Raw genomic sequence first — 24267 nt, forward strand, 5'->3', positions numbered from 1 at the left:
CTTTTATTGACTTACAACTTTCTGTTTTGTTTCAAGGGGTCATACAGATCTTCTTGTATTATATTGGCAATGCCTAAAACTTTCCTAAAAATTACTAATGATTCCTCTAGGAAGTCATTTTTAGGAGACTCTTCTTCCTTTGAATCTTTAACATGCCCTTTTCTTTCCACACTTATTACTACTTAGTAGACCCATGCTGACGTTGAGCTGTTATTTTCATTCCCGAATTTAGAGATATTCATCTAGAACTGCTAACAGAGGGGATGTGTGGATTGCCCTCAGCCCCACTCTCTCTTCTCCTGTTTGTTAGTAAAAGTCCTCTTTTAGATCTCTGACCTTGAAGCAGGTTGATGTCTATAGACTTGGCCCCATTTTCAGTGAAAGTTTCATATAAAGCAGCTATCTCCAATAGCCTTGTTCTTTGTTGCTTACATATGGATTATGTAAGAACGCCAACCTCCAGAATGCAGTAGCTTCATAGGTCATCTTGTCCCTAAATCTGCCTTTCTGTCACTGAAACTGCCAGACTCCACAGTGCATCTCCTTCTTCCCAGTTGGCTTTTCAAAGTAGCCATCACTAAGATATGGGGTGGGGGATTCTGTTGCTGCCTCAAGAAACGTACGTAATCATTTGTGGCAAAGGGCAAAGTTTCCGACTGATACAGATTTTGCATTTATATACAAGATGGCAGAAAGTGGAGACAGGGTGATATGCAGATGAAGATTTCCCTACTTCCTTCAAGGCTTGTGACTTTTCACTGCTAATCACATTTTTTACACTAATTTCATTCTCTTTCTGTTATAAGAATTCTTCCCTGATTCTAGCAGTAGGTTGAAGGTCATATCTTCCTTTTCATGGTTGCATGAACTTTATTATTTATCTCTTTTACAGGTATCTTAGTAGAAGATTGGGAGGGGCTATATCAGGCACTGGTAGCTAGCATTTAAAACAATAACATGAAACTCCACAACTTAAAGAAGTGCTTTTTCAAGTTGCAAGATGCTTGAAAATTTTGCTTTCTGCAGATATTTTGTGGAAATAAACTCTGCCTTGTAAATATTCATCACAAGTTGCTATTCAAATGATGGAGGCATCAGTGTTCCTATAATAGAATCTATGTGTTATGAAAACTGGGTCATTTTAGTGATGAAATAAAATGTAGATACATAAATGATGGTAGGAATTCCAATGACTTCTGTAAAACTTTTTTTGTACATAAAAACTGCCTGATCACTACCTACTAACAAGGGTCTTAGAACTGAAACAGCTGTTGTAAATAATCTAATCTTGGAGTTGCAAATTCATTTGCCTCCAGGGGCCAGACAAGGCAAATGCATGAAGTAGGCTAGTTCCATACAAGAAGGATTGGGAGGGACTAGAGAGAAGTAGAGATAATACTTGTGCTACCAAATCCTTGAGGCATCATTATAGCACAAACCCACTCTCCCATTATAGAGATGGAACTGAAATCAAAGGATATTAACAGATTTGCCCAAAGTTAGTTGAGTCTGTCTTGACCAGAACTGGGTACAGAATTTGCAGAATCCAATGCAAAATAAGATGCTGCATCCCTTGTTCAACAACTATTAAGAATTTCAAGATGGTAACACCAAAGCATTAAATCAAGCATGAAGTCTTATGTGACTGCCTAAATCACACACCCATGAAGACATCCCTGGTTTTAATTTCTGATCTAGAATTTGTACAATGAACAGAAACTTGTTATCACTCTCACCCATAACCACTGAAAGATTGATAATGGAGATGGAGTTAAAATTAAGTTCTTAACTTTTTCTTTTTTTTGAGATAGAGTCTCGCTCTGTCCCCCAGGCTGGAGTGCAGTGGTGTGATCTCGGCTCACTGCAAGCTCTGCCTCCCAGGTTCACGCCATTCTCCTGCCTCAGCCTCCAGAGTAGCTGGGACTACAGGTGCCCCCTACCACGCCCAGCTAATTTTTTGTATTTTTAGTAGAGACGGGATTTCGCCATGTTAACCAGGATGATCACGATCTCCTGACCACATGATCCGCCTGCCTCGGCCTCCCAAAGTGCTGGGATTACAGGCGTGAGCCACCACGCCTGGCCCTTAACTTTCATACTACAATAAGTTAATTGTCTTTTCTTACAAGATAACTTATTTTTTATGGTATCAGGAATGCCATTTAGTGACATCCAGCCAGCTTTTAAAGGCATAGCTATTCATACTCAGAAGTACAAGAAGTAAAATTGGGAATTTAGTACTAGACTAAGAGTTTTTTGTAATAAGTATACAAACACACACACACACACACACACATATCTTATATTTTAAAAGACAAAACATTTCCATCATTTAAAATCAAAAGAAAACTTAAAAATTTTTCTTCATTAAAAATGAAAGTCACAGCTAGACACTAAGTTTGGCATGGTATAAAATTGCCATTTATATAGTTGTAATTTGATTTTTTTAGATTCTATATGCCTTCCTTTAGCAACATCCACAAAGATGTTGATATAGTTGTTAAAAGACAAAGTGAAATTCTTACCTAATTTTAAAATATTCATTCTTTTAAAACAAATACGAACTTTAGTTAACTCTAGTTGTTAGTTTTGAATTATTCATCTGACTCAGATATTATACCTTCATATTATCAAATCACATCCCTTCATGAGTGATAAACAAGAAGAAGTTCACATGTTGGAGAATGAGAAGATGAGCAATTGGGCAAATATTGCAATTAACAATGAAAAAATTAAGTTATTAATATAATACTCAAAATATTTTCTATAAGCCGTGTATACCAGTGTATGGCTTCAGCTAGCACTGAAATTGCTCATTAAGTTTAATCCTTAGTTGAGGTAGGGGGACAAATTTAATTTAATGAACTCTTTTCCCTCCCTTACATATTTCAGTATATGCTGTGAATATATAAACTGAATGTCACAGAATTTTTTTTAACCTTCTACAGGTGGAGATTTTCATTTTACCTTTATGTATTTACCTACGGAGTCAGATTCCTGAAAAAGGTAGGATCTCTCAAAATATTTTACATAATTCTTATGTAAGTGTATGTCTATATCCCAGTTTTTTTTTTTAATGGGTGACTGTAATAATATTTTAGGTAATCATATCAGGCTTCCTAAGAATTATTTGTGCATTTTCATTTGACTTACAAAAATATTTTGGATGTTGCTAAGTCCCATATTCACTCCAGTGGGTTATTTATTACTTTTCAGGCATTAGGAAGCTTATAAAATCCATCTGATGATTTGAAAGAAGTTAGAGTTTCTACATCACACAATTTGAAAACATGAATTGTTGCAGCATGTATTACCACTGTACTCTTCACCAGTAGAAATAACTATACATATTATATAAATATAAAATATATAACATATATTTTATATTTTTATAATATAATATATATAATATATATTATATATTATATATATATATAATATATATAATATATATATAATATATATAATATATAATATATATTATATATATATTATATATATAATATATATAATATATAATATATAACATGTTATATATTATATAATATATACTATATAGTATTTATTATATAATATATAGTATATATTATATACTATATAGTATATATTGTATATAATTATATATGAATATATAGTATATAATAAAGAAATGTATATTATATATTTGTTATATAGAATATATATTATATATTTATTATATAATATATATTATATATTTATTATATAATAAATATATAATATATATTTATTATATTATATTATATATTATATATTACATATTATATATATAATATCTGTCTCTCTCTCTCTCGCCTAGTTACTAACAGGGCAGCACTAACTGCTGGTGGAAAATTTCATTTCTTTCATAAGATCATTTCCCCTGCTATTGCTTTTACTATAATCCGGCATGAACTGAGGGACTGGAATCTATGAAAGTAATTCCTTGTGGCTGCTATAGTCTTTCCAGGTTATTTCAGTTCTTACTGGAACTACTATCGGGTTAGACTCCTTAAATAAAACCCTGTGAAGGCCTATCTTCTCATAGTCGTACACATATTAACAATAGTGATTTGGCATAACATGGGGAATTATTTTTAAAAGTTCTCTATAGTATTAGCCTCCAAAGTGATATCAGTGTTATCTTTATTTATTACAGAATTTTTTTTAAAATTGTGAATGCACCAAATTTCATGCCTTAGTAATCTTGTAAATATTGACATGGAAATTTTAAATACATTTAAGATTTTAAAATCTGGGTTATCAAATATTGTCTGCCTGTGGTGAATTCTATTATAAATAGTAGTTGTTTCTCATTATCGTATTTTTCTAGAGGATTGTTTTTTACTTGTAGTCTTTTCCTTTGGTAACTGCACTTATTTTCACTTAATAAGACCATATGGCCCAGAGGCCATTCGAATTGATTTAGAAGGATGAGTTTTACTCTGCAGGGTTTCTGTGTATGAAGAAATTCTTAACTGGAGTAAATAAACATGGTTTCAATGGCTTATTTTGGAATTCTGTTCTAGTTTTCAGATTTACTTATCTAGAAAAAATAGAATGGCTATAGAGCTTTTGTGCTTATAACTTTACTACCTTGGAAGAGGAAACAGCTTTGGATGGAATTTCAGCTGATGTGGAGGAGGTGTGCTTCATGGGAAGGTCAGATTGTTAACTAAGGTCAAGGTTTGGAATTCATGCCTCATTCTGTTGGTGAGGGGCTTTGTTGGTGAGAAAGGAAAGAGACAATGAGCAGTTTTTGCCCTTTTCCTTTAGGCCTGCTGGATATAGCCTCTCTAGCTGTCATACGGCAATGCGGTTATCTGTCATCAGAACAGGAAACACTTTGACACTTAGCTCTGGTTCACTCTGTCCCTAAACAAATGGAATGGAATGAGAATAATTTTTATCCACCAGTCCTCAGTGAGTCTGCACAAGGCAGTAAGAGGAACTGTCAGTAGATTGTTTCCTTGGAAATTATTTTTTCTTAAACTAGACCAGTTTTATGCCAATTTCCTTTCAACTGCTTCTGGTTATAACAAATGCTTTTTTTTTTTTTAAATAAAAAAAAGGAAAGGAAAAAAGAACTAGACATTGTTCTTCTTGTTGAATTAATTTGTGTGGGAATTTCTTTCTTTAATTCCATCCAAGCAGCACTCAATTTTCGATGAGCTGTGTAGTTTAGTCTTAATCATAATGTGAAGTAGAAATGCATACATAGAATTCATCTGACTGAAATAGCTTTGGAGGACTTCGTAAGCCATCTTGTCCAACCCTCTCATTTCACAGCTCAGGAAGCAGAAATCCAGAAGAGGGTAGGTGGCATTCAGAAGGTCACACAGTTTATTAAAGGCTGAACCTGACAAGAAACACATGCTCCTCTTTCTTATTCCAGAGCTCTCTCCGGTTGGCAAGCCTACCCTAGCTGCCCTAACCTCAGCATGATTTCCAAGTGACTTCCTTCTTTGGGTAGCAGACTTGACCTAGCCGAGTCATTATTGCTTATTTATAGAACTTTAAAATACTTCTTTTTTTTTATTATTATACTTTAGGTTTTAGGGTACATGTGCACAATGTACAGGTTTGTTACATATGTATCGATGTGCCATGTTGATTTCCTGCACCCATTAACTCGTCATTTAGCATTAGGTATATCTCCTAATGCTGTCCCTCCCCCCTCCCCCAACCACACAACAGTCCCCGGAGTGTGATGTTCCCCTTACTGTGTCCATGAGTTCTCATTGTTCGATTCCCACCTATGAGTGAGAACATGAGGTGTTTGGTTTTTTGTCCTTGCGATAGTTTACTGAGAATGATGTTTTCCAGTTTCATCCATGTCCCTACAAAGGACACGAACTCATCACTTTTTATGGCTGCATAGTATTCCATGGTGTATATGTGCCACATTTTCTTAATCCAGTCTATCGTTGTTGGACATCTGGGTTGGTTCCAAATCTTTGCTATTGTGAATAGTGCCACAATAAACATACGTGTGCATGTGTCTTTATAGCAGCATGATTTATAGTCCTTTGGGTATATACCCAGTAATGGGATGGCTGGGTCAAATGGTATGTCTAGTTCTAGATCCCTGAGGAATCACCACACTGACTTCCACAATGGTTGAACTAGTTTACAGTCCCACCAACAGTGTCAAAGTGTTCCTATTTCTCCACATCCTCTCCAGCACCTGTTGTTTCCTGCTTTTTTAATGATGGCCATTCTAACTGGTATGAGATGGTATCTCACTGTGGTTTTGATTTGCATTTCTCTGATGGCCAGTGATGATGAGCATTTTTTCATGTATTTTTTGGCTGCATAAATGTCTTCTTTTGAGAAGTGTCTGTTCATGTCCTTTGCCCACCTTTTGATGGGGTTGTTTGTTTTTTTCTTGTAAATTTGTTTGAGGTCATTGTAGATTCTGGATATTAGCCCTTTGTCAGATGAGTAGGTTGCAAAAATTTTCTCCCATTCTGTAGGTTGCCTGTTCACTCTGAGGGTAGTTTCTTTTGCTGTGCAGAAGCTCTTTAGTTTAATGAGATCCCATTTGTCAATTTTGGCTTTTGTTGCCATTGCTTTTGGTGTTTTAGACATGAAGTCCTTGCCCACGCCTATGTCCTGAATGGTATTGCCTAGGTTTTCTTGTAGGATTTTAATGGTTTTAGGTCTAACATTTAAGTCTTTAATCCATCTTGAATTAATTTTTGTATAAGGTGTAAGGAAGGGATCCAGTTGCAGCTTTCTACATATGGTAGCCAGTTTTCCCAGCACCATTTATTAAATAGGGAGTCCTTTCCCCATTTCTTGTTTTTGTCAGGTTTGTCAAAGATCAGATAGTTGTAGATATGCGGCATCATTTCTGAGGGCTCTGTTCTGTTCCATTGATCTATGTCTCTGTTGTGGTACCAGTACCATGCTGTTTTGGTCACTGTAGCCTTGTAGTATAGTTTGAAGTCAGGTAGCGTGATGCCTCCAGCTTTGTTCTTTTGGCTTAGGATTGACTTGGCGATGCGGGCTCTTTTTTGGTTCCATATGAACTTTAAAGTAGTTTTTTCCAATTTTGTGAAGAAAGTCATTGGTAGCTTGATGGGGATGGCATTGAATCTATAAATTACCTTGGGCAGTATGGCTATTTTCACGATATTGATTCTTCCAACCCATGAGCGTGGAATGTTCTTCCATTTGTTTGTATCCTCTTTTATTTCATTGAGCAGTGGTTTGTAGTTCTCCTTGAAGAGGTCCTTCACATCCCTTGTAAGTTGGATTCCTAGGTATTTTATTCTCTTTGAAGCAATTGTGAATGGGAGTTCACTCATGATTTGGCTCTCTGTTTGTCTGTGATTGGTGTACAAGAATGCTTGTGATTTTTGTACATTGATTTTGTATCCTGAGACTTTGCTGAAGTTGCTAATCAGCTTAAGGAGATTTTGGGCTGAGACTATGGGGTTTTCTAGATATACAATCATGTCATCTGCAAACAGGGACAATTTGACTTCCTCTTTTCCTAATTGAATACCCTTCATTTCCTTCTCCTGCCCGATTGCTCTGGCCAGAACTTCCAGTACTATGTTGAATAGGAGTGGTGAGAGAGGGCATCCCTGTCTTGTGCCAGTTTTCAGAGGGAATGCTTCCAGTTTTTGCCCATTCAGTATGATATTGGCTGTGGGTTTGTCGTAGATAGGTCTTATTATTTTGAGATACGTCCCATCAATACCTAATTTATTGAGAGTTTTTAGCATGAAGGGTTGTTGAATTTTGTCAAAGGCCTTTTCTGCATCTATTGAGATAATCATGTGGTTTTTGTCTTTGGTTCTGTTTATATGCTGGATTACATTTATTGATTTGCGTATGTTGAACCAGCCTTGCATCCCAGGGATGAAGCCCACTTGATTATGGTGGATAAGCTTTTTGATGTGCTGCTGGATTCGGTTTGCCAGTATTTCTTTTAATGTATATTTTTAAAATATTTGTATTAACTTTCTTGGAATGGACAATATGTTTGCCCATCTAAACGGAGAGAAAAAAAATTAAGGATGCTGCATCAGAAATAATCAAAACAAGGTAATTCAAATTTGTATAATACCTTTAATTTTAGAAAATAAGAAACATATAGTTCTATCGATACAGCATAAATTTGTCTTTGTGCTCAGATTCTTCCAAAAAGTACGGTAGGAAAATTCTTATAATACCAGCATAGCAGATCCATTTTAAGAGGTGAGAGGCTACAGCTGCCTCTTACTTCTAGAATCAAAAATATGGATTGTTACATGTGCTGTTAGAAAAATCCCTGACAGCTTGCACTGATCAGTTTTCTTCTGTCTTTAGGTCAGATGAGCCTATTGTGTCTCATTTTCTACGGTGGTTTAATACTCACCTATTCTACCCTAAAAAATAGGGAAGTAGACACTACAGAACAACCTTACAGACATGTTAGTGAACTATTCAGTAAAGTTACTGCTGTGTTGGTAGGAAATATTTAAGCAGTGGAAAGTAAGCCTGACAATATAGTCTTCTTCTATAATTGCTTTATATAAGAGAGTCTGCTCATAATTATAATTGGCAGAGTCAAATACTTTTGTTAAAGAAGACCTAGAAATACTTAAGGTGCTCTGAAGTCCTAGCAGACAGTGTACGCATACAAATTAACACATTTTCCTGGGTTCTGTTTTTTCTTATAAACTGCATGTCTGACCATGTGGGGTTTTTGTTTGTTTGTTTGTTTTTTGAGATGGAGTCTCGCTGTGCCGCCCCGGCTGGAGTGTAGTGGTGCGATCTTGGCCCACTGCAACCTCCCGCTCCTGGGTTCAAACGATTCTTGTGCCACAGCCTCCCAAGTAGCTGGGATTATATGCATGTGCCACCATGACAGGCTAACTTTTGTATTTTTAGTAGAGATGGGATTTCACCATGTTGGCCAGGCTGGTCTCGAACTCCTGACCTCAGGTGATCTGCCTGCCTCGGCCTCCCAAAGTGCTGGGATTATAGGTGTGAGCCACCACGCCCAACCCATGTGGTACATTTTGTATCACAATTCATTTCGCACACATGCATGTATGTAAAAGAAAAGTTACTCAAGATATACCTATGTCTAATTTCAGTATCATTCAGGGGTCCATAGGAGATAGAAACCCCAGAAGTTAATTTTAGAAGTGACTGTAATATAAAGAATCATTAACCAGAGGGAACCATCAAGCCTGTGTTGCTCAAAGTAAATTGATCTACTGTTTACTACCAGTCTGCAATGAGATAAGAAGCTCGCACCTGAATGTAAAGCAGCTCCTCCTGATTTTTGAAAAAGTCTATCTATGAAGAAAAGTTAGCTGAAAACAGTGTGCTTAGTGATCTAGTTAATTTACCTCGAGTGTAAGCTCCTTATGTTGTTGTGGACTTGGAACAGACATTTCAAGGACTGGCCCTCACCCATTAGCACCACACTGAGGTATAGTGGAGGTAGTAATAGCAGGAAGGCACTGCCACTGTGAGGACAAGGGGATTACAGAACATAGAGGCTCAAAGGAAGAGCCTTGGAGCCAGAGAAAACTTCTGACAAGGGGACACTGACCAGCTGGTGTCCCTGAGGGAGCATGAGGGGCTTGGCTCTGGGAATGTGGAAAAACTGCAAACTGGAACCAGCTGCTGCTGCTGGAATGAACTGCTACTGCTGGAGTGAAGACGCACTGCTGGGTGGATGTGGAGGCAGGGGATGAACGTGATGACAAGAACTAGAAGCAAAACAGAAAGGAGCAAGTCCCATCTTCCTCTTGCAGCCTTCCAGCCTTCCTCAAGTGCTTCTAAGAAGCTAAACTTGGCGAGGCACCAGCTCGTTAAAGCCAATAGAAGTGCGGCTTGCGGAGTCTCTGCTGTGAGACCGGCAGCAGTATCTCAATAACTAGCCCAATTGTCTCGTATTGCTGCATTCTGAAATGTACTCTGATAAATCTTGTTATAACTTATTTTATTACATTTTTAAAACAGGAAGGTTGCCCCATTACATTGACTTCATGACCAACTGATGGGTGAAAACTTGCGGTTGAGAGTGCCCCGTCAGACTGAGTCCTTTGCCCATTCCCTTAGACTTTCCGAATCCAACCTGAACTAAGGTGTAGCCTTTCATTGTTCATGCGGTGTTCTCAAATTCAACACACAAAGCCACGAAGTGTTCCCTGGTTTCATACTTTGAGATGTTGTCTTTTGTTTATTGCTTAGTTGGAATCTTTCTGAAATGGGAACAAGATTGTAATTTTTTTTGCCTGTTTTGAAACTGAAAATAGAATATGTCTAACCATTAGAATATGAGTCCATTTAAGATTTTGTTCTCTGTGTCATTTTAAAAATCTTAAAATTGCTTGGACTATGTTGCTGTTTAAGGAGGCTTTAAATTTGGTTTTAATGAAAATGACCCTCATGAAATACTTCTATAAGAAGTGCACATGATATATAATACTAACATTGGGAAGGGACCCTAAAGATCACCTATCCCAAATTTCCCATTTCAGAAAACAAAAACCAATTTCAGTAAGATGAATTGACTTGCCCGAAGCAAAACTGGAAGCCTGTTTTGCTGTCTTTGGACTGTCTGGGTTAAAAACAATAACAACAACAACTTAGATAAGTTTTAAAAAGCTAGCAGTTTAAGTAACTTTTTAATTAGTAAATTTACCTTGCTAATGAAAACTAAAAGTCACGTCAGTATAGAATGATAAGTTGGAAGTCAAGATTGAGATTTCAGTCTTGACCCTGCTCATTATAGTTAATGGAACCTTTGCTCTCTGAAAGCTCATTTTTCTCATCTGTAAGATGGGAAAAGAGAGGGGGTCTCTGCTGGGAATTATTTGTGTAAGTCCATTGTCATCCCTTCACATGAAAAATACTGTTCTGTTGCTGCCTCCTACTCGGTAAGACCTGTTGTCCTGGCTGTGCTTTGATGCTTACAAATAGGTAAACATCTGCAACAAAAAGATCTTGAATAACCAAAGGAAATTCTTCGGTGCTGCTGCTTATTGCATTTTCCTTTCCCTCTTCTACCTACATCTACCCTCTTGCATATGTTCTGATTCTCCTCATCCCTTTCATTTACCCTACCTCATTTTCCTTCTGTGTTGGCTTGTGGCTGGCATTCTATCTGAGGAGGGCATTCCAAGGCCAGTGAGAAACCAAGGATAACGTGACTGTGAGGCCCTGCAGAGGCAGTCAGAACGCCTGGGTTTGTTACTGAATTCTGCCATTAATCAGCTTTGTGACCTTTACGTAAGCCTCTTAATCTCTCTTGGATTTAATTGCTTCATCTCTAAAATCAGTAATATAGACTATCCTAACTAATGGCTTTCAGCTCATATCCCCTAATTCAGTAAAGAATTTGAAATTGCTCATAAGTATGGTGAGCTGGTCCCACCTCCTTAGAAGGTGGCACGGTAATGCAGAATAATCTTAAATATCTTCCTGTATTTTGACCTGGCACTCCAACTCCTATGAACTTATCCCTAATAAAAAATTGCTGGGCACGGTGGCTCACGCCTGTAATCCCAGCACTTTGGGAGGCTGAGGCGGGTGGATCACGAGGTCAGGAGTTCAAGACCAGCCTGGCCAACGTGGTGAAACCCTGTCTCTACTGAAAATACGAAAAAAAAAAAAAAATTATCCAGGTTTGGTGACACACGCCTATAGTCCCAGCTACTCAGGAGGCTGAGGCAGGAGAATTGCTTGAGCCCAGTAGGCGGAGGTTGCAGTGAGCTGAGATCCTGCCACTGTACTCCAGCCTGGGGCGATAGAGTAAGACTCGGTCTAAAAAAAAGAAAGAAAAAATTACACAGGAACACAAAATATGGATGTGTGAATGTGTGAAGTTGCTTATTACAACTTGTGATAATGTGGAGGTGATGGATATTCACTAAATGTATATGAATATGTACACATATATAAAATTGCAAATCCAAAGCAGAACTTAATGTCTCATATTGAAAGAATATTTTAATAAAATTATCAAAGTGACAAAATGACATGCAATCTTTTTAAGAAAAACTATATTCTTAAAATGTTTAGTAGAATGTTACATGAAAGTAACAATCTCATGTATATGTTTTACTGTGGTAATAATGTAGTGGATAAATCACAGCAGTAGGTAAAAATGAAAACTCCTTTTACAGGTAGAAATTTGGAGGTTTTTTTCAATATATCTTTAATACTTTATTTTCTATTGAATAAAATTAACTCTAAAATGTAGGAATTGGAATGGAAAAGACTATACATAGGATTAGGTATACCTGGGTCATAAAAGAACATGAGGTTGTGAATTTTAAAGAGGAGGAAATAAAAATTAAAAGTTGAATTCCATTTAAATGGCGAAGAAATAGAAATGTTTGGTCCGAAAAAAAAAAATTCAGCTGTTTATGTTTGCCTAGTTCTCACTGTTTTGCTTTATTTATCTACTACTTTCAGCTGAACCCATACTAGCAAAGCTGAGAATCTGTGGTTGCTGCATTCTTGATAGTTTTGGATCTCATCAGAAATCATCTCCTAATTTTCAGACTGGGTATAGAAATTCCTTTTTACACAAGATGATATCATTCCACAGAACAATTTTTTCTCTCCTTCTATGTTATGAATTTATTTTCTACAATGTAACTAGCAGACCATCTATATACTATTCATATTAAGAAACTGGTTGGACTAAGAAAAATGTTTGAGGTGATGAATATCCCAGTTACCCTGATTTGACCATTACACATCGTATCCAAAAAAAAGGTATCAAAAAAAAAACACATTACCCCCAAAATATGTACAACTACTATATATCAATTAAAATATATAAACAAAAATTCACTTCAGGGATTTTTTTTGAAGCTAATTTGTACTTTATATTTTGACGTTTAAGGAAATATACTTTGACATTGTCCATTGCCCAGGATAAATTAAAAACTTTTTCAGATGATAAAGGTATTTCATCAGCACTGAGATTATAGCTTATAGCTTCTTGTTGAATGGTATGCAATACTTTGATTTTGGTTTTATAAAATTTTCTGTAAAGAGCATTGAGAAGCCTTTCCTCATGTGGTCTCTGCATTGTGTTTAAGCTGTGTCTTGAGAGAATGGCATTTCAGACTGACAGCTTTCTTCAGGCTGTGAGGTATACAGACTTTAGGACTTCATAAAGCTGAAATATAGATTTTTGGGGGAGATACTGGGGATTCCTTGAACTCCAAGAGCAAATGGTGGCTGTTGCCTTCTGAGTACTTGCTCTTTTGTAATTATGCAAGAGTTTCTGGATTTGATGTCTTATAAAACCATAAATCTTATTTCTTCAGCTCACTTGATAACATAGCAACTTTGTAGAAACTCTAGAAATAAAAAAAAAGAACGCATGTCAGAGTCTACCAAAGTTAACACTCACTTAAATATGATTTTCATTATTAGACAGTCCCCTAAAGGCATAGACTTCTACTCAAAAGTTTAGAGTTGAGCTTGACTATGAAAAACATTGGTCTAATTTATATGCTGTGACAAAACTAGCTTTACAGGCTTCCTTTGGCCGGAGGCAGTGCCTGAGAAGGGAATTGCATTAGTATTCATCTCCTGTTTCTACCATGGGAAATAGAAAGCTAGTAACTCCCAGAAGATTCAGGTAATTTGATATGAAGTATCGATCCATGTATCAGAATCTGTACCTGCACATTCACTCTGCATTAGCTGAACCATCATCAGAGACCTCTCTGACACAGAAAGAAAAATGATTTACTGAATTTAGCAAGGAAAGCATTACTCAAGTGTGTTTTTTATAAAATCTGAGAGCTAATGGCGTTCACATACAATGATCACCATAATAGAACATTTTCCTCATCAACAACAATAATGAAACAAACCAGATGTTCTTTGCTTAAGAACAGCTTTCTGGGGGAAGTAATGAGATGTTCTACTTCTGCTTGTGAAGCCAATGTTCTTTCTCAGCAGGGAAGGGCCTCATCTTGTCTGGGTGTGTTTGGGACGGGGGTGGGGTGCTTCGGACAAGTACTTGATGTGGAGCAGAACAGCAGGAATTCCGATCCGACCAGCTCATGCTCTGATTATAGCTCCGTGTGTGTGGTTCCAGGGGAACTCTAGTTCAGGGAGTATCTGGTATTGGGTCTGCTGTCAGGTGGGACAAATGGCTTAGTGTTTGTGCTTTGTTTTGTTTATGTTTGCCTCCCTTCTCATTTATTAATGCACATGAGAATAGGCCTGCCTGACAGGGGCCGTTGCTGTCATTGCTTAGGGTTTATTAGTCAAAAATCTGGTGATACTAGTCATCTTGGAATGACTATTCCAAAGCACAGACAAGATGACCATTTTGTGCCCAAGAAATGTAGGCTTCCACAACAAAGTGAAGAGTGAAAAGGATAAAATAACTTTTTCCCTGATAGAAATTAATCTATATTGATAGAGGTAGTTTTACCTGAGTGGGGTAAAGAGAGCCTGCTGGAGTGAGTGCTAGCAATGTTCTCGATATGGATAGTGATGTAAGTGTTTACATATCTAGATATGCATCAAATTTCTGTGCTCTTAGGACCGTGTACTTTACCTTAACAACTTAATAGCGTCTGTTAATCCTATAGCTGCCATACAAAGCAGTCCCTGCATGTTGCTGAATGGAAATGTGGGCATAAAGCATTCAAGTAGAAAAAGCTGAGATTTAAAGGGTGTTCCATTCCTGGCCATTTCCAAAGAGCTTCTGTTCATACTGGTGGGAGATACGGATCTCTGTTCATTTGTTCGTTCTTTCTTTAGGTATCTGTTGAGCACCCATCCTATGACAGCAGTGGTTGTGGGCACCATGGATGAAACAGTCTGAGACACTAACCTTGTGGTGCCAAGGCTATTATTACTCTTCTTTTCCCTGGTATCATCATGGGAGCCTAATTCAATTTAGCAGACATTTATTAAGCATCTATGCACAAGACATGGTGTCAGATGGAGGAAGGTATGGCTCCTGCCTTCAAGGATTTTGTAATCTAGCAGAGAAGTTAAGCTTTGTCTAAAAATACTTATATAATATGAGGCTTTGTGATAAGTGGAATGTTGCATTAAGGAGATGGGACGTTTCAGCCAAAGAAGGCTGAGTTTTCCTGCTTGTCCTCATTGTAAAAGATACCTGGTGTTTGTGTGGAAAGGGCTTCCTCACTTTCCTTCTCCCTGACCTTAATATATGGTCTCTCATCTTATTAACTCATTCTCTTCCACTAACCCATGTCTTCTCTGTATTCTCTTTTCGTCTTTCTCCATATACCCAGAGTGGTGACTGAGTGGAGTTGGGAACTAAAGATGATGGCGGAGAGTCATTTCAGATCTTTCCTCCATCCCTTGGCCCAATCCACACATGGATTGCTGTAAAATTACATCCTTAATCCTGGCCAGCAGAGCTTAACCACCAGATGTTGATGTCACTATTCCTTCATTACTATTTAACCCTTTCACAGGCGACATGATTGCTCAGACCACTTGTCCTTCCCAGCTGCCCCATTTCACCCTTCTCTGCACCACTTGCCTTACTTTCAAATACCAGATGAGTATTACTGTAACAGAAATGTCATTTTCTTTTAGATATGTCTTTCAATTAAACTGATTGTAATCAGTTTAACCAATTTGTTCTTGAGAGTTCTTCCCTGGCTTCCCATAGAAACTGCACCGAACAAAGTCCCCAGCTTTTCCTCTGGACATTAGCAACTTTGACAAAGGCAAGTGAAGCGTAAAACTGTTACCTAGTCTTTAGACTTTCCACTGCCCCACACATTCCTGTCCCAAGCAGCTACATGCATGGCTTCCTCAGGGTTTGCTAATGTAGCATCATGTACATGGAATGACCGTCCTCACCTTTACCTAAAACCTACCAGCCCAGGTTCTTTGTGGATCCCCTCACCATTGAACACCTATAATGTTAAGCCCTTTAAATCTCTAGTGTATAGGTTGGAAGGTTGTATTGCATATATGTAAAGCACCTGGTTTTGTCCCTGAGCCACGAGAGGTGTTCAATAAATAGGAATTACCATTATTATCATACAGTATAATTCAGTACTTAAGTATGAAGTATCATGTCTGAGTGCTTTCATCTCAAATTTATTTCCATCCAGTTTTGTAAGCTGCTCACAGCAGGGCCTCATACCCCACATGAATCTCCTATAGCGCTTGATATCCAGCCAAATAGATGGTTCATACTTGAGTAATGGAATAAAAAAAATGCCACTTTGCTATTTTGTAATAATTTTGTTAAAAATTTTTTGGGGAAAAGAACTTTAATGACTAAAATCAAGTATGGTATAGTAATTAAGTGAGAATTCTCATTATCCCTTGTTACCCTATTTCCCATTATTTTGCCTTTTTAAAAAGTGTATGTGGAATTAGCAGTAAAAATGATCTACCATAGGCGGGGGGCAGTGGCACACACCTATAATCCCAGATCTTTGGGAGGCTGAGGCAGGCATATCACTTGAGCCCAGGAGTTTGAGACCAACCTAGGCAACATGACAAAACCCCGTCTCTACAAAAAAATATAAAAATTAGCCAGACACTGTGGCTGAGGTGGGCAGGTCTATTGAGCCCAGGAGGTTGAAGCAGCAGTGAGCTATGATCGTGCCACTACACTCCAGCCTGGGAGACAGAATGAGACCCAGTCTCAAAAACACAAAAAAGATCTACCCTCAGAATGTTAGTTCTGAATAGTTGGTTAGTTGGGAATTTTCCAGTATTTTTGTCTTGTGTTTAAAGGAGAGTGTATGTGTACATACACATATACGTGTGTGATCTGGTTAGTGAAGTTGTGGTGGCTGATATCCAGGGTCCCACCACTAAGAAGTGACTGAAGGATGCTTCATGATGTCTCCATTACTACAGTGTTAACAGAGTAATCAGGGAGCATCAAACTGACTCTTGGACCCTCAGAATGGAAGATCAGGTATTCTTGCCTCTCCCTGGCACAGTACAAGGTTTCCTGGAAGTATAATGAAAGTTGCAGAATGGAGCATAACCATTTTAGCATTTCACTTGCCCTCTCTTTCCAGAGTACAGTAAAGGCCCATATTGCTTAGGAGCATTAATTGATAATATTCTAGGAATTGTGCCTATAATGACTTGCATACTAGGGACATTTAGTCAAAACAGCATAAGTAAACATATTCTGTTTCTACAGCTAATAGTCTTGTTGTGAATTGTCAGGATCTCCTTTGTGGATGTATGTTCCTCTCCATAGCAGACCCTTGATTAGGGGGTTAAGAGTAAATGATGTGGTATCATAACACAGTTTCTTAATAGGATGCATGGTGTTCAGTATAGCAGAAGAGTTATATTTGGCACTAGCTGTTCGATCTGAATGGGCAGAGGTAATAACTATACCACAGTGTTCTGCCCACGTGTATGTATGTGCACGCATCACTGCTATCTGAAGCATGAAGCAAGAACTAGCTCTGTTTGCTTTGTTCCTAATCACAGCCCCTTCCATCCTCACCTCAATTTTTACTTAAGCTAGTACTTGAAGCTATAAAGAAATTGATAAAGTGATACTTTGCTAATTAGTTTGATTTCATGTGAATTATAAAAGAAACTGTAAAAACAAAATTACCAAATGCTATGGGATACAACTTGAGTGAGGCCCTATAAACCTAATTTATAATTTCGTTGTTGTTGTTGGGTGGGGCTAGGCAGGAAAATGATTCCCCACTTACCTTTTCTTATTAGCCAGTTGTTTGACTTTAGAGAATGGACTCCTCTAGTTGATTTCTATGTAGTACAAGAAGTGTTGATAGCATAATGTTTTGTCAAAGACTAGCAAGATTCTAATTACTGAATGCTACCACCAAAAATGCACCATTCTATACATCACTTATTATAACTACTGTAGCCCTTTAGATGGGAGTGTAGAAACTAAAAATAGAATTTATGTCTTGATACCAGTTAATCATTATTGTCATCTCCCTCAGGAGGGAGAATTCCTTTCCTTGCATTTTTCGGCTCACAGTGGCTGCCTGTATTCCTTGGCTCATGGCAGCTTCTTCCATCTTCAAAATCCATCACTCTAATCTCTACTTCTGTCATCAGATCACCTTCTCTTTTGTAGTCAAACCTCCCTCTGTCTCCTTGCTATACGCCCGGATAATTTCTTCTTCTCAAGATCCATAATTACATTTTCAGTTTCTTTTGCCGTATAAGGTAACATTCACAAGTTCCAGAATTTAAGATGTGGATATCTTTGGGTGCCATTATTCAGCCTACCATACCATGCAGGTTCCCTACTGGTGTCTCCTGATCTCTGAGAAGGCATTCACTAGTATATCCAGAGGGAAATGCCATTTTGTTAAGAACTGATATAGCATAAAAATCTTTCTGTGGAAAGGTCACATATTCTTTATCCTTAAACAGCTTACAGGCTAATAGAAGATATGACTTGCTTGCAAGTATTTTTGACATCAGGCAGCACATGGTAAGTGCTGTAGTGATGATGAAAATAGATGTCTAGGATTACAGAAGGGGGAGGGAGGATTTCAGAGAGGGTGCTCAGGGAAGTCTGAACTGAGCATGTGACTGAGGATGAAGGAAGCTTCAGCTCAGGAAGATGAAGAAAGGAGGTGAAGGGGAATAATAGAAAGTGGTAAGTCTGGAATGTGGGAAGAGTTGTGTTTGGGGATGGGGAAGAGAGGAGGCAGCAGGTATGAGAATGATGAGAGGCAAGTGAGGCAGATTAACAAAGGTTGGGTCAAGCATTCAGCTTCTGTTTAGTAGGGAAAGCATAAAGAAATGACAGATGATTGAGGTGGAGAAAGGAAAGCTGGTCACGATGTGCAGAATGAATTAAAATTCACAAAGACTGGAGGCAAGGAGACCTGTGTTAGCCACTGCAGCAGCCATGCTCCTTGTTGTCCCTGGCATTGGTCTACATGCAGGTGAAACAGCTTCTTGTGTATCACTTGCAGATTTTGTTAGGCATACCCAAGAAAAGTCAGCTGACAGCCAATTTCAGGCAGGTAAACCATTTCCTCCTTGTTAGGAAGACTTACCAGGCACTGAAGAGGAAAGACTGAACTTAAAAAGAGAAAGAAGAGATAAGCAGAATGTTCTCAATGTAGTAAAAGTAACTTCTAGGCTGGGCGCGGTGGCTCATGCCTGTAATCCCAGCACTTTGGGAGGCCGAGACAGGTGGATCACGAGGTCAGGAGTTCAAGACCAGCCTGACCAACATGGTGAACCCCGGTCTCTATTAAAAATACAAAAATTAGCCAGTCATGGTGGTGCACACTTCTAATCCCAGCTACTCAGGAGGCTGAGGCAGGAGAATTGCTTGAACCTGGGGGCGGAGGTTGCAGTGAGCCGAGATCACACCACTGCACTCCAGCCTGGGTGATAGAGCGAGACTGAATCTAAAAAAATATATATATATAAATATATATATATACACATATATATACACACATACATATATATACATACATATATATCTATGTATGTATATATATATAGAGAGAGAGAGAGAGAGAGTGTGTGTAACTTCTAAAAGGGGAGAAAAGACAGAGGGGAATTTTTTAAAAGATTTATTCTCTGCTCCTTGCATCCCACCTTACCCAAGAAGAATGACTACTCACTAACTGGCAAAACTGTGGGGTTTTTTGTGATCTCTTTTTCCACAGAGATGAGAAAGCACTTTTTCATTTAGAGTCTCTAACTTAGCAGGAGAGGAATGAAAAAAGGTACATCCATATTTTAATGAAGATAATGAATATAATTTTTTGAGTTTGTTTTTGGAGAGAGGGAAAAAACGCTGTTCCTTATTTTGCCTTTTTAAAAAAGTTATGCTTAGTATAAAATACAAATAATTTTATTTAAAAAAATCTTTTAACTTGTATTTTAGGTTTGGGGCTACATGTGAAGGTTGTTACAGAGGTAAACTCATATCACAGGGGTTTCATCATATCACAGATTATTTCATCACCCAGGTATTAAGCCCAGTACCCAATAGTTATCTTTTCTGCTCCTCTCCTTCCTCCCACCCACTACCGTCAAGGAGGCCCCAGTGTCTGTTGTTTCCTTCCTTGTGTTCATAAGTTGTCATCACTTAGCTTCCACCTATAAGTGAGAAGATGTGGTATTTGGTTTTCTGTTTCTGTGTTAGTTTGCTAAAGATAATGGTCTCCAGGTCCGTCCATGTTCCCACAAAAGACATGCTCTTTTTCTTTTTTCTGGCTGCATTGTATTCCTTGGTGTATACAAACCACATTTTCTTTATCCAGTCTGTCATTGATGGCCATTTTGGTTGATTCCATGTCTTTGCTATTGTGAATAGTGCTTCAATGAACGTTCACATCCATGTGTTTTTATGATGGAATGATTTATATTCCTCTGGGTATATACCCAGTAATGGGATTGCTGGGTTAAATGGTAGTTCTGCTTTTAGCTCTTTGAGGAATTGCCATACTGCTTTCCACAATGGTTTAACTAATTTGCACTCCCATCAACAGTGTGTACGTGTTCCCTTTTCTCTGAAACTTTGCCAGCATCTGTTACTTGTTGACTTTTCAATAATAGCTATTCTGACTAGTGTGAGATGGTATCTCATCATGGTTTTTATTTGCATTTCTCTAACCATCAGCAGTATTGAGCTTTTTTTTCATGTGCTTGTTGGCCACATGTATGTCTTCTTTTGAAAAGTTCTTGTTGATTTTCTTTGCCCACTTTTTAATGGGGTTGCTTTTCTCTTGTAAATTTGTTTAGTTCCTTATAGATCCTGCATATTAAACCTTTGTCAGATGCATAGTTTGCAAATATTTTCTCCCATTCTATAGGTTGTTTGTTTACTCTGCTGATATTTTCTTTTGCTGTGCAGAAGCTCTTAAGTTAATTAGATCCCACTTGTCAAGTTTTGCTTTTGTTGCGATTGCTTTTGGTATCTTTGTCATGAAATCTTTGTGTGTTCCTATGTCCAGGATGGTATCACCTATGTTGTTTTCCAGGGTTTTTATAGTTTTGTGTTTTACATTTAAGTCTTTAATCTATCTTGAGTTGATTTTTGTATATGGTGTAAGGAAGGGGTCCAGCTTCAGTCTTCTCTGTATATGGCTAGCAAGTTATTTCAGCACCATTTATTGAATAGGGAGTCTTTTCCCCATTGCTTGTTTTTGTCAAAGATCAGATGGTCGTAGGTGTGTGGCCTTATTTCTGGACTCTCTATTCTGTTCCATTGGTCTATGTGCCTGTTTTGGTACCAGTGCCAGGATATTTAGGTTACTGTAGCCTTGTAGTATAGTTTGAAATCAGGTAACATGATATCTCCAGCTTTGTTCTTTTTGCTTAGGACTGCCTTGGCTATTCAGGCTCTTTTTTGGTTTCATATGAATTTTAAAATAGCTTTTTCTAGTTCTGTGAAGAATGTCATTGGTAGTTTGATAGGAATAATATTGATCGGTAAATTGATTTGGGCAGTGCAGCCATTTTAATTATATTGATTCTTCCTATCCATGAGCATAGGGTGTTTTATTGTTTGTGTCTTCACTGATTTCTTTGAGCAATGTTTTCTAATTATGATTGTAGAGATCTTTTACCTTCCTGGTTAGCTGTATTCCTTGGTATTTTATTCTTTCTATAGCAGTTGTGAATAGGATTGCTTTTTTGATTTGGCTCTTGGCTTGACTGTTGTTAGTGTACAGGAATGCTAGTGTTTTTTGTCATTGATTTTGTATCCTGAAACTTTGCCGAAGTTATCAGCTAAAAGAGCTTTTGGGCCAATATCGAATCATGTTGTCTGCAAACAGAGATACTTTGATGTCCTCTCTTCCTATTTGGATGCGTTTTATTTCTTTCTTTGTCTGATTGCTCTTGCTAGGACTTCTAATACTGTGTTGAATAGGAGTGGTAAGAGAGATCCTTGTCTTGTGCCAGTTTTCAAGGGGAATGCTTCCAGCTTTTGCCCATTCAGTATAACGTTGGCTGTGGGTTTGTCATAGATGGCTCTTATTATTTTTAGGTATGTTCTTTCAATACCTGGTTTACTGAGAATTTTTAACATGAAGGGTGTTGAATATTATCAGAAGCCTTTTCTGCATCTGTTTACACAATCATGTTGCTTTTGCGTTTAGTTCTGTTTGTGTGATGGATCACATTGATTGATTTGCGTATGTTGAACCAACTTTGCATCCCGGGAATGAAGCCTACTTGATCATGATGGATTAGCATTTTGAGGTGCTGCTGGATTTGATTTGCAAGTACTTTGTTGAGGATTTTTGTGTTGATGTTTATCAAGAATATTGGCCTGAAGTTTTCTTTTGTTGTTGTGTCTCTGCCAGGTTTTGGTATCAGGATGATTGCTGGCCTCATAGATTGACTTGGGGAAGAGTTTCTCCTCCTCAGTTTTTTGGTATAGTTTCCATAGGAACGGTACCAACTCTTCTTTGTAATCTGGTAGAATTCGGCTGTGAATCCATCAGGTCCTGGGCTTTTTGTTGTTGTTGTTGGTAGGCTATTTATTACTGATTCCATTTCAGAGCTCATTACTGGTCTGTTCAGGAAATGAGTTTCTTTCTAATTCCATCTTGGGGGGTATATGTGTCCAGGAATTTACCCATCTCTTCTCAGTTTTCTAGTTTTTGTGCGCAGAGGTGTTCCTAGTAGTTTCTGGTGGTTATTTTTATTTCTGTCCCCACAGTGGTAACATCCCCTTTGTCATTTCTAATTGTGTTTATTTGGATCTTCTCTTTTTTTTCTTTATTAATCTAGCTAGTGGCCTGTGTATCTTATGAATTTTTTCCAAAAAACCAACTTCTGGATTTGTTGATCTTTTGAATCATTTTTCATGTCTTGATTTCCTTTAATTCAGCTCTGATTTTGGTTATTTCTTGTCTTCTGCTAGCTTTGGGGTTCATTTGTTCTTGTTCCTTTAATTCTTTCAGTTATGATGTTAGGTTGTTAATTTTAGATCTTTCCAACTTTTTGATGTGGGCATTTAGTGCTATGAATTTCTCTCTTTTAACAGTGCCTTAGCAGTGTCTCAGAGATTCTGGTATGTTTTATCTTTGTTCTCATTCATTTCAGATAACTTCTTGATTTCTGCCTTAATTTCTTTATTTCCGTGTAATTGCATGATTTTGAGGACTTTTCTTAGTCTTGACTTCTATTTTTATTGCACTGTGGTCCGAGCGTGTGTTTGGTATGATTTGGTTCTTTTGCATTTAGTGAGGATTGTTTTATGACCAATTATATGGCCAATTTTAGAGTATGTGCTATGTGATGATGAGGAGAATATGTATTCTGTTGTTTTGGGGTGGAGAGTTCTGTAGAACTCTATCAGATTCATTTGGTCCAATGTTGAGTTTAGGCCCTGAATATCCTAATGCAAATAATTTTAAATGTACTTTAGTTGTATGGTACTTAGGGGAGAGAAGGAAACCGATTTCAGAGAAAGATGGGTCGTTAGCTGCAGCAGCCATGGGCTTCCTCAGCATACTGCCTCAAGCTGTACTGTGCTAAGTCCTAAAGTGTGATGTTTCCTTGATCCTCTCCCTGGCCCTCCGAGGTCTGTGTTATTACTCCACTTAAAACAGAAGGAAACAGTCTCAGAGAGGTGATGTAACTTTAAGTGACAGAGCTGGCATCAGCCCCAAGTCGTGGGCTTCCTTATCCACATTCATCACTGTCAAATGGCCTCTCTTGGTAAAAATACTCCATCGCAGTGTGAAGTCAACCCCTAAAAAACAAACCAATTCCATGATATTGTATCATGTCTTAATGTGGATAATTTATGGCAGGAGATGGGAAAGGAATGATTTTTAAAATATTTTTAGCCTTTAAAGTATTTAATTTCTACTAAAATTATGTAGTATGCAGTGTCCAGAAATTCTACTTCTGTATTTTTTTTAACCAAGAAAAGCTTTGGCTGTACTAGAAAGAATAATATTTCAGTTTGTTATGGGAAAGGTTTGCTTTATCCCCCGGTAGCAGCTCTGTTTTGCCACTGGTAGACCTAAGTACTATCACCCCTTCCTACCTTGGCTTACCCCTCTGATTACACAAGTCTTTGTTCACATTCCATCCTCCTTTCCCTTCCCTCCCCTCCTCCCTCTGGGCTATCCCAAGTCCCTGCCCTCCCCTACCCCAGCACACTCTTCCCCCCCCCGCCGTAGTGGACTCTGAAGAGTCTGTGACTGTACTTGTCACAGGGTTCCCTGTTTGCTTCCCCAAACTTACTGTAAGCCCTTCAAGTATGGTTCCTGGACACCAATACTCTATAAATAGTTGAACTAGATTTGCTTTTTGTCCAGGAGGTATATGAGA

General features: G+C 37.9%; 1 protein-coding gene across 1 annotated transcript in view; it reads left to right on the forward strand.

Moving 5' to 3' along the window:
• Positions 1-24267, forward strand: part of CERS6 (ceramide synthase 6) — a 326541-nt gene that overhangs the window by 179211 nt on the left and 123063 nt on the right. The window contains exon 4 of the mRNA XM_004091962.3: positions 2949-3006. Coding sequence (XP_004092010.1) covers positions 2949-3006 — 58 coding nt within the window. The remainder of the gene's footprint in view (positions 1-2948; positions 3007-24267) is intronic.

The sequence above is a fragment of the Nomascus leucogenys genome, chromosome 22a, assembly GCF_006542625.1.
Source record: "Nomascus leucogenys isolate Asia chromosome 22a, Asia_NLE_v1, whole genome shotgun sequence".
NCBI classification, from domain to species: Eukaryota; Metazoa; Chordata; class Mammalia; order Primates; family Hylobatidae; genus Nomascus; species Nomascus leucogenys.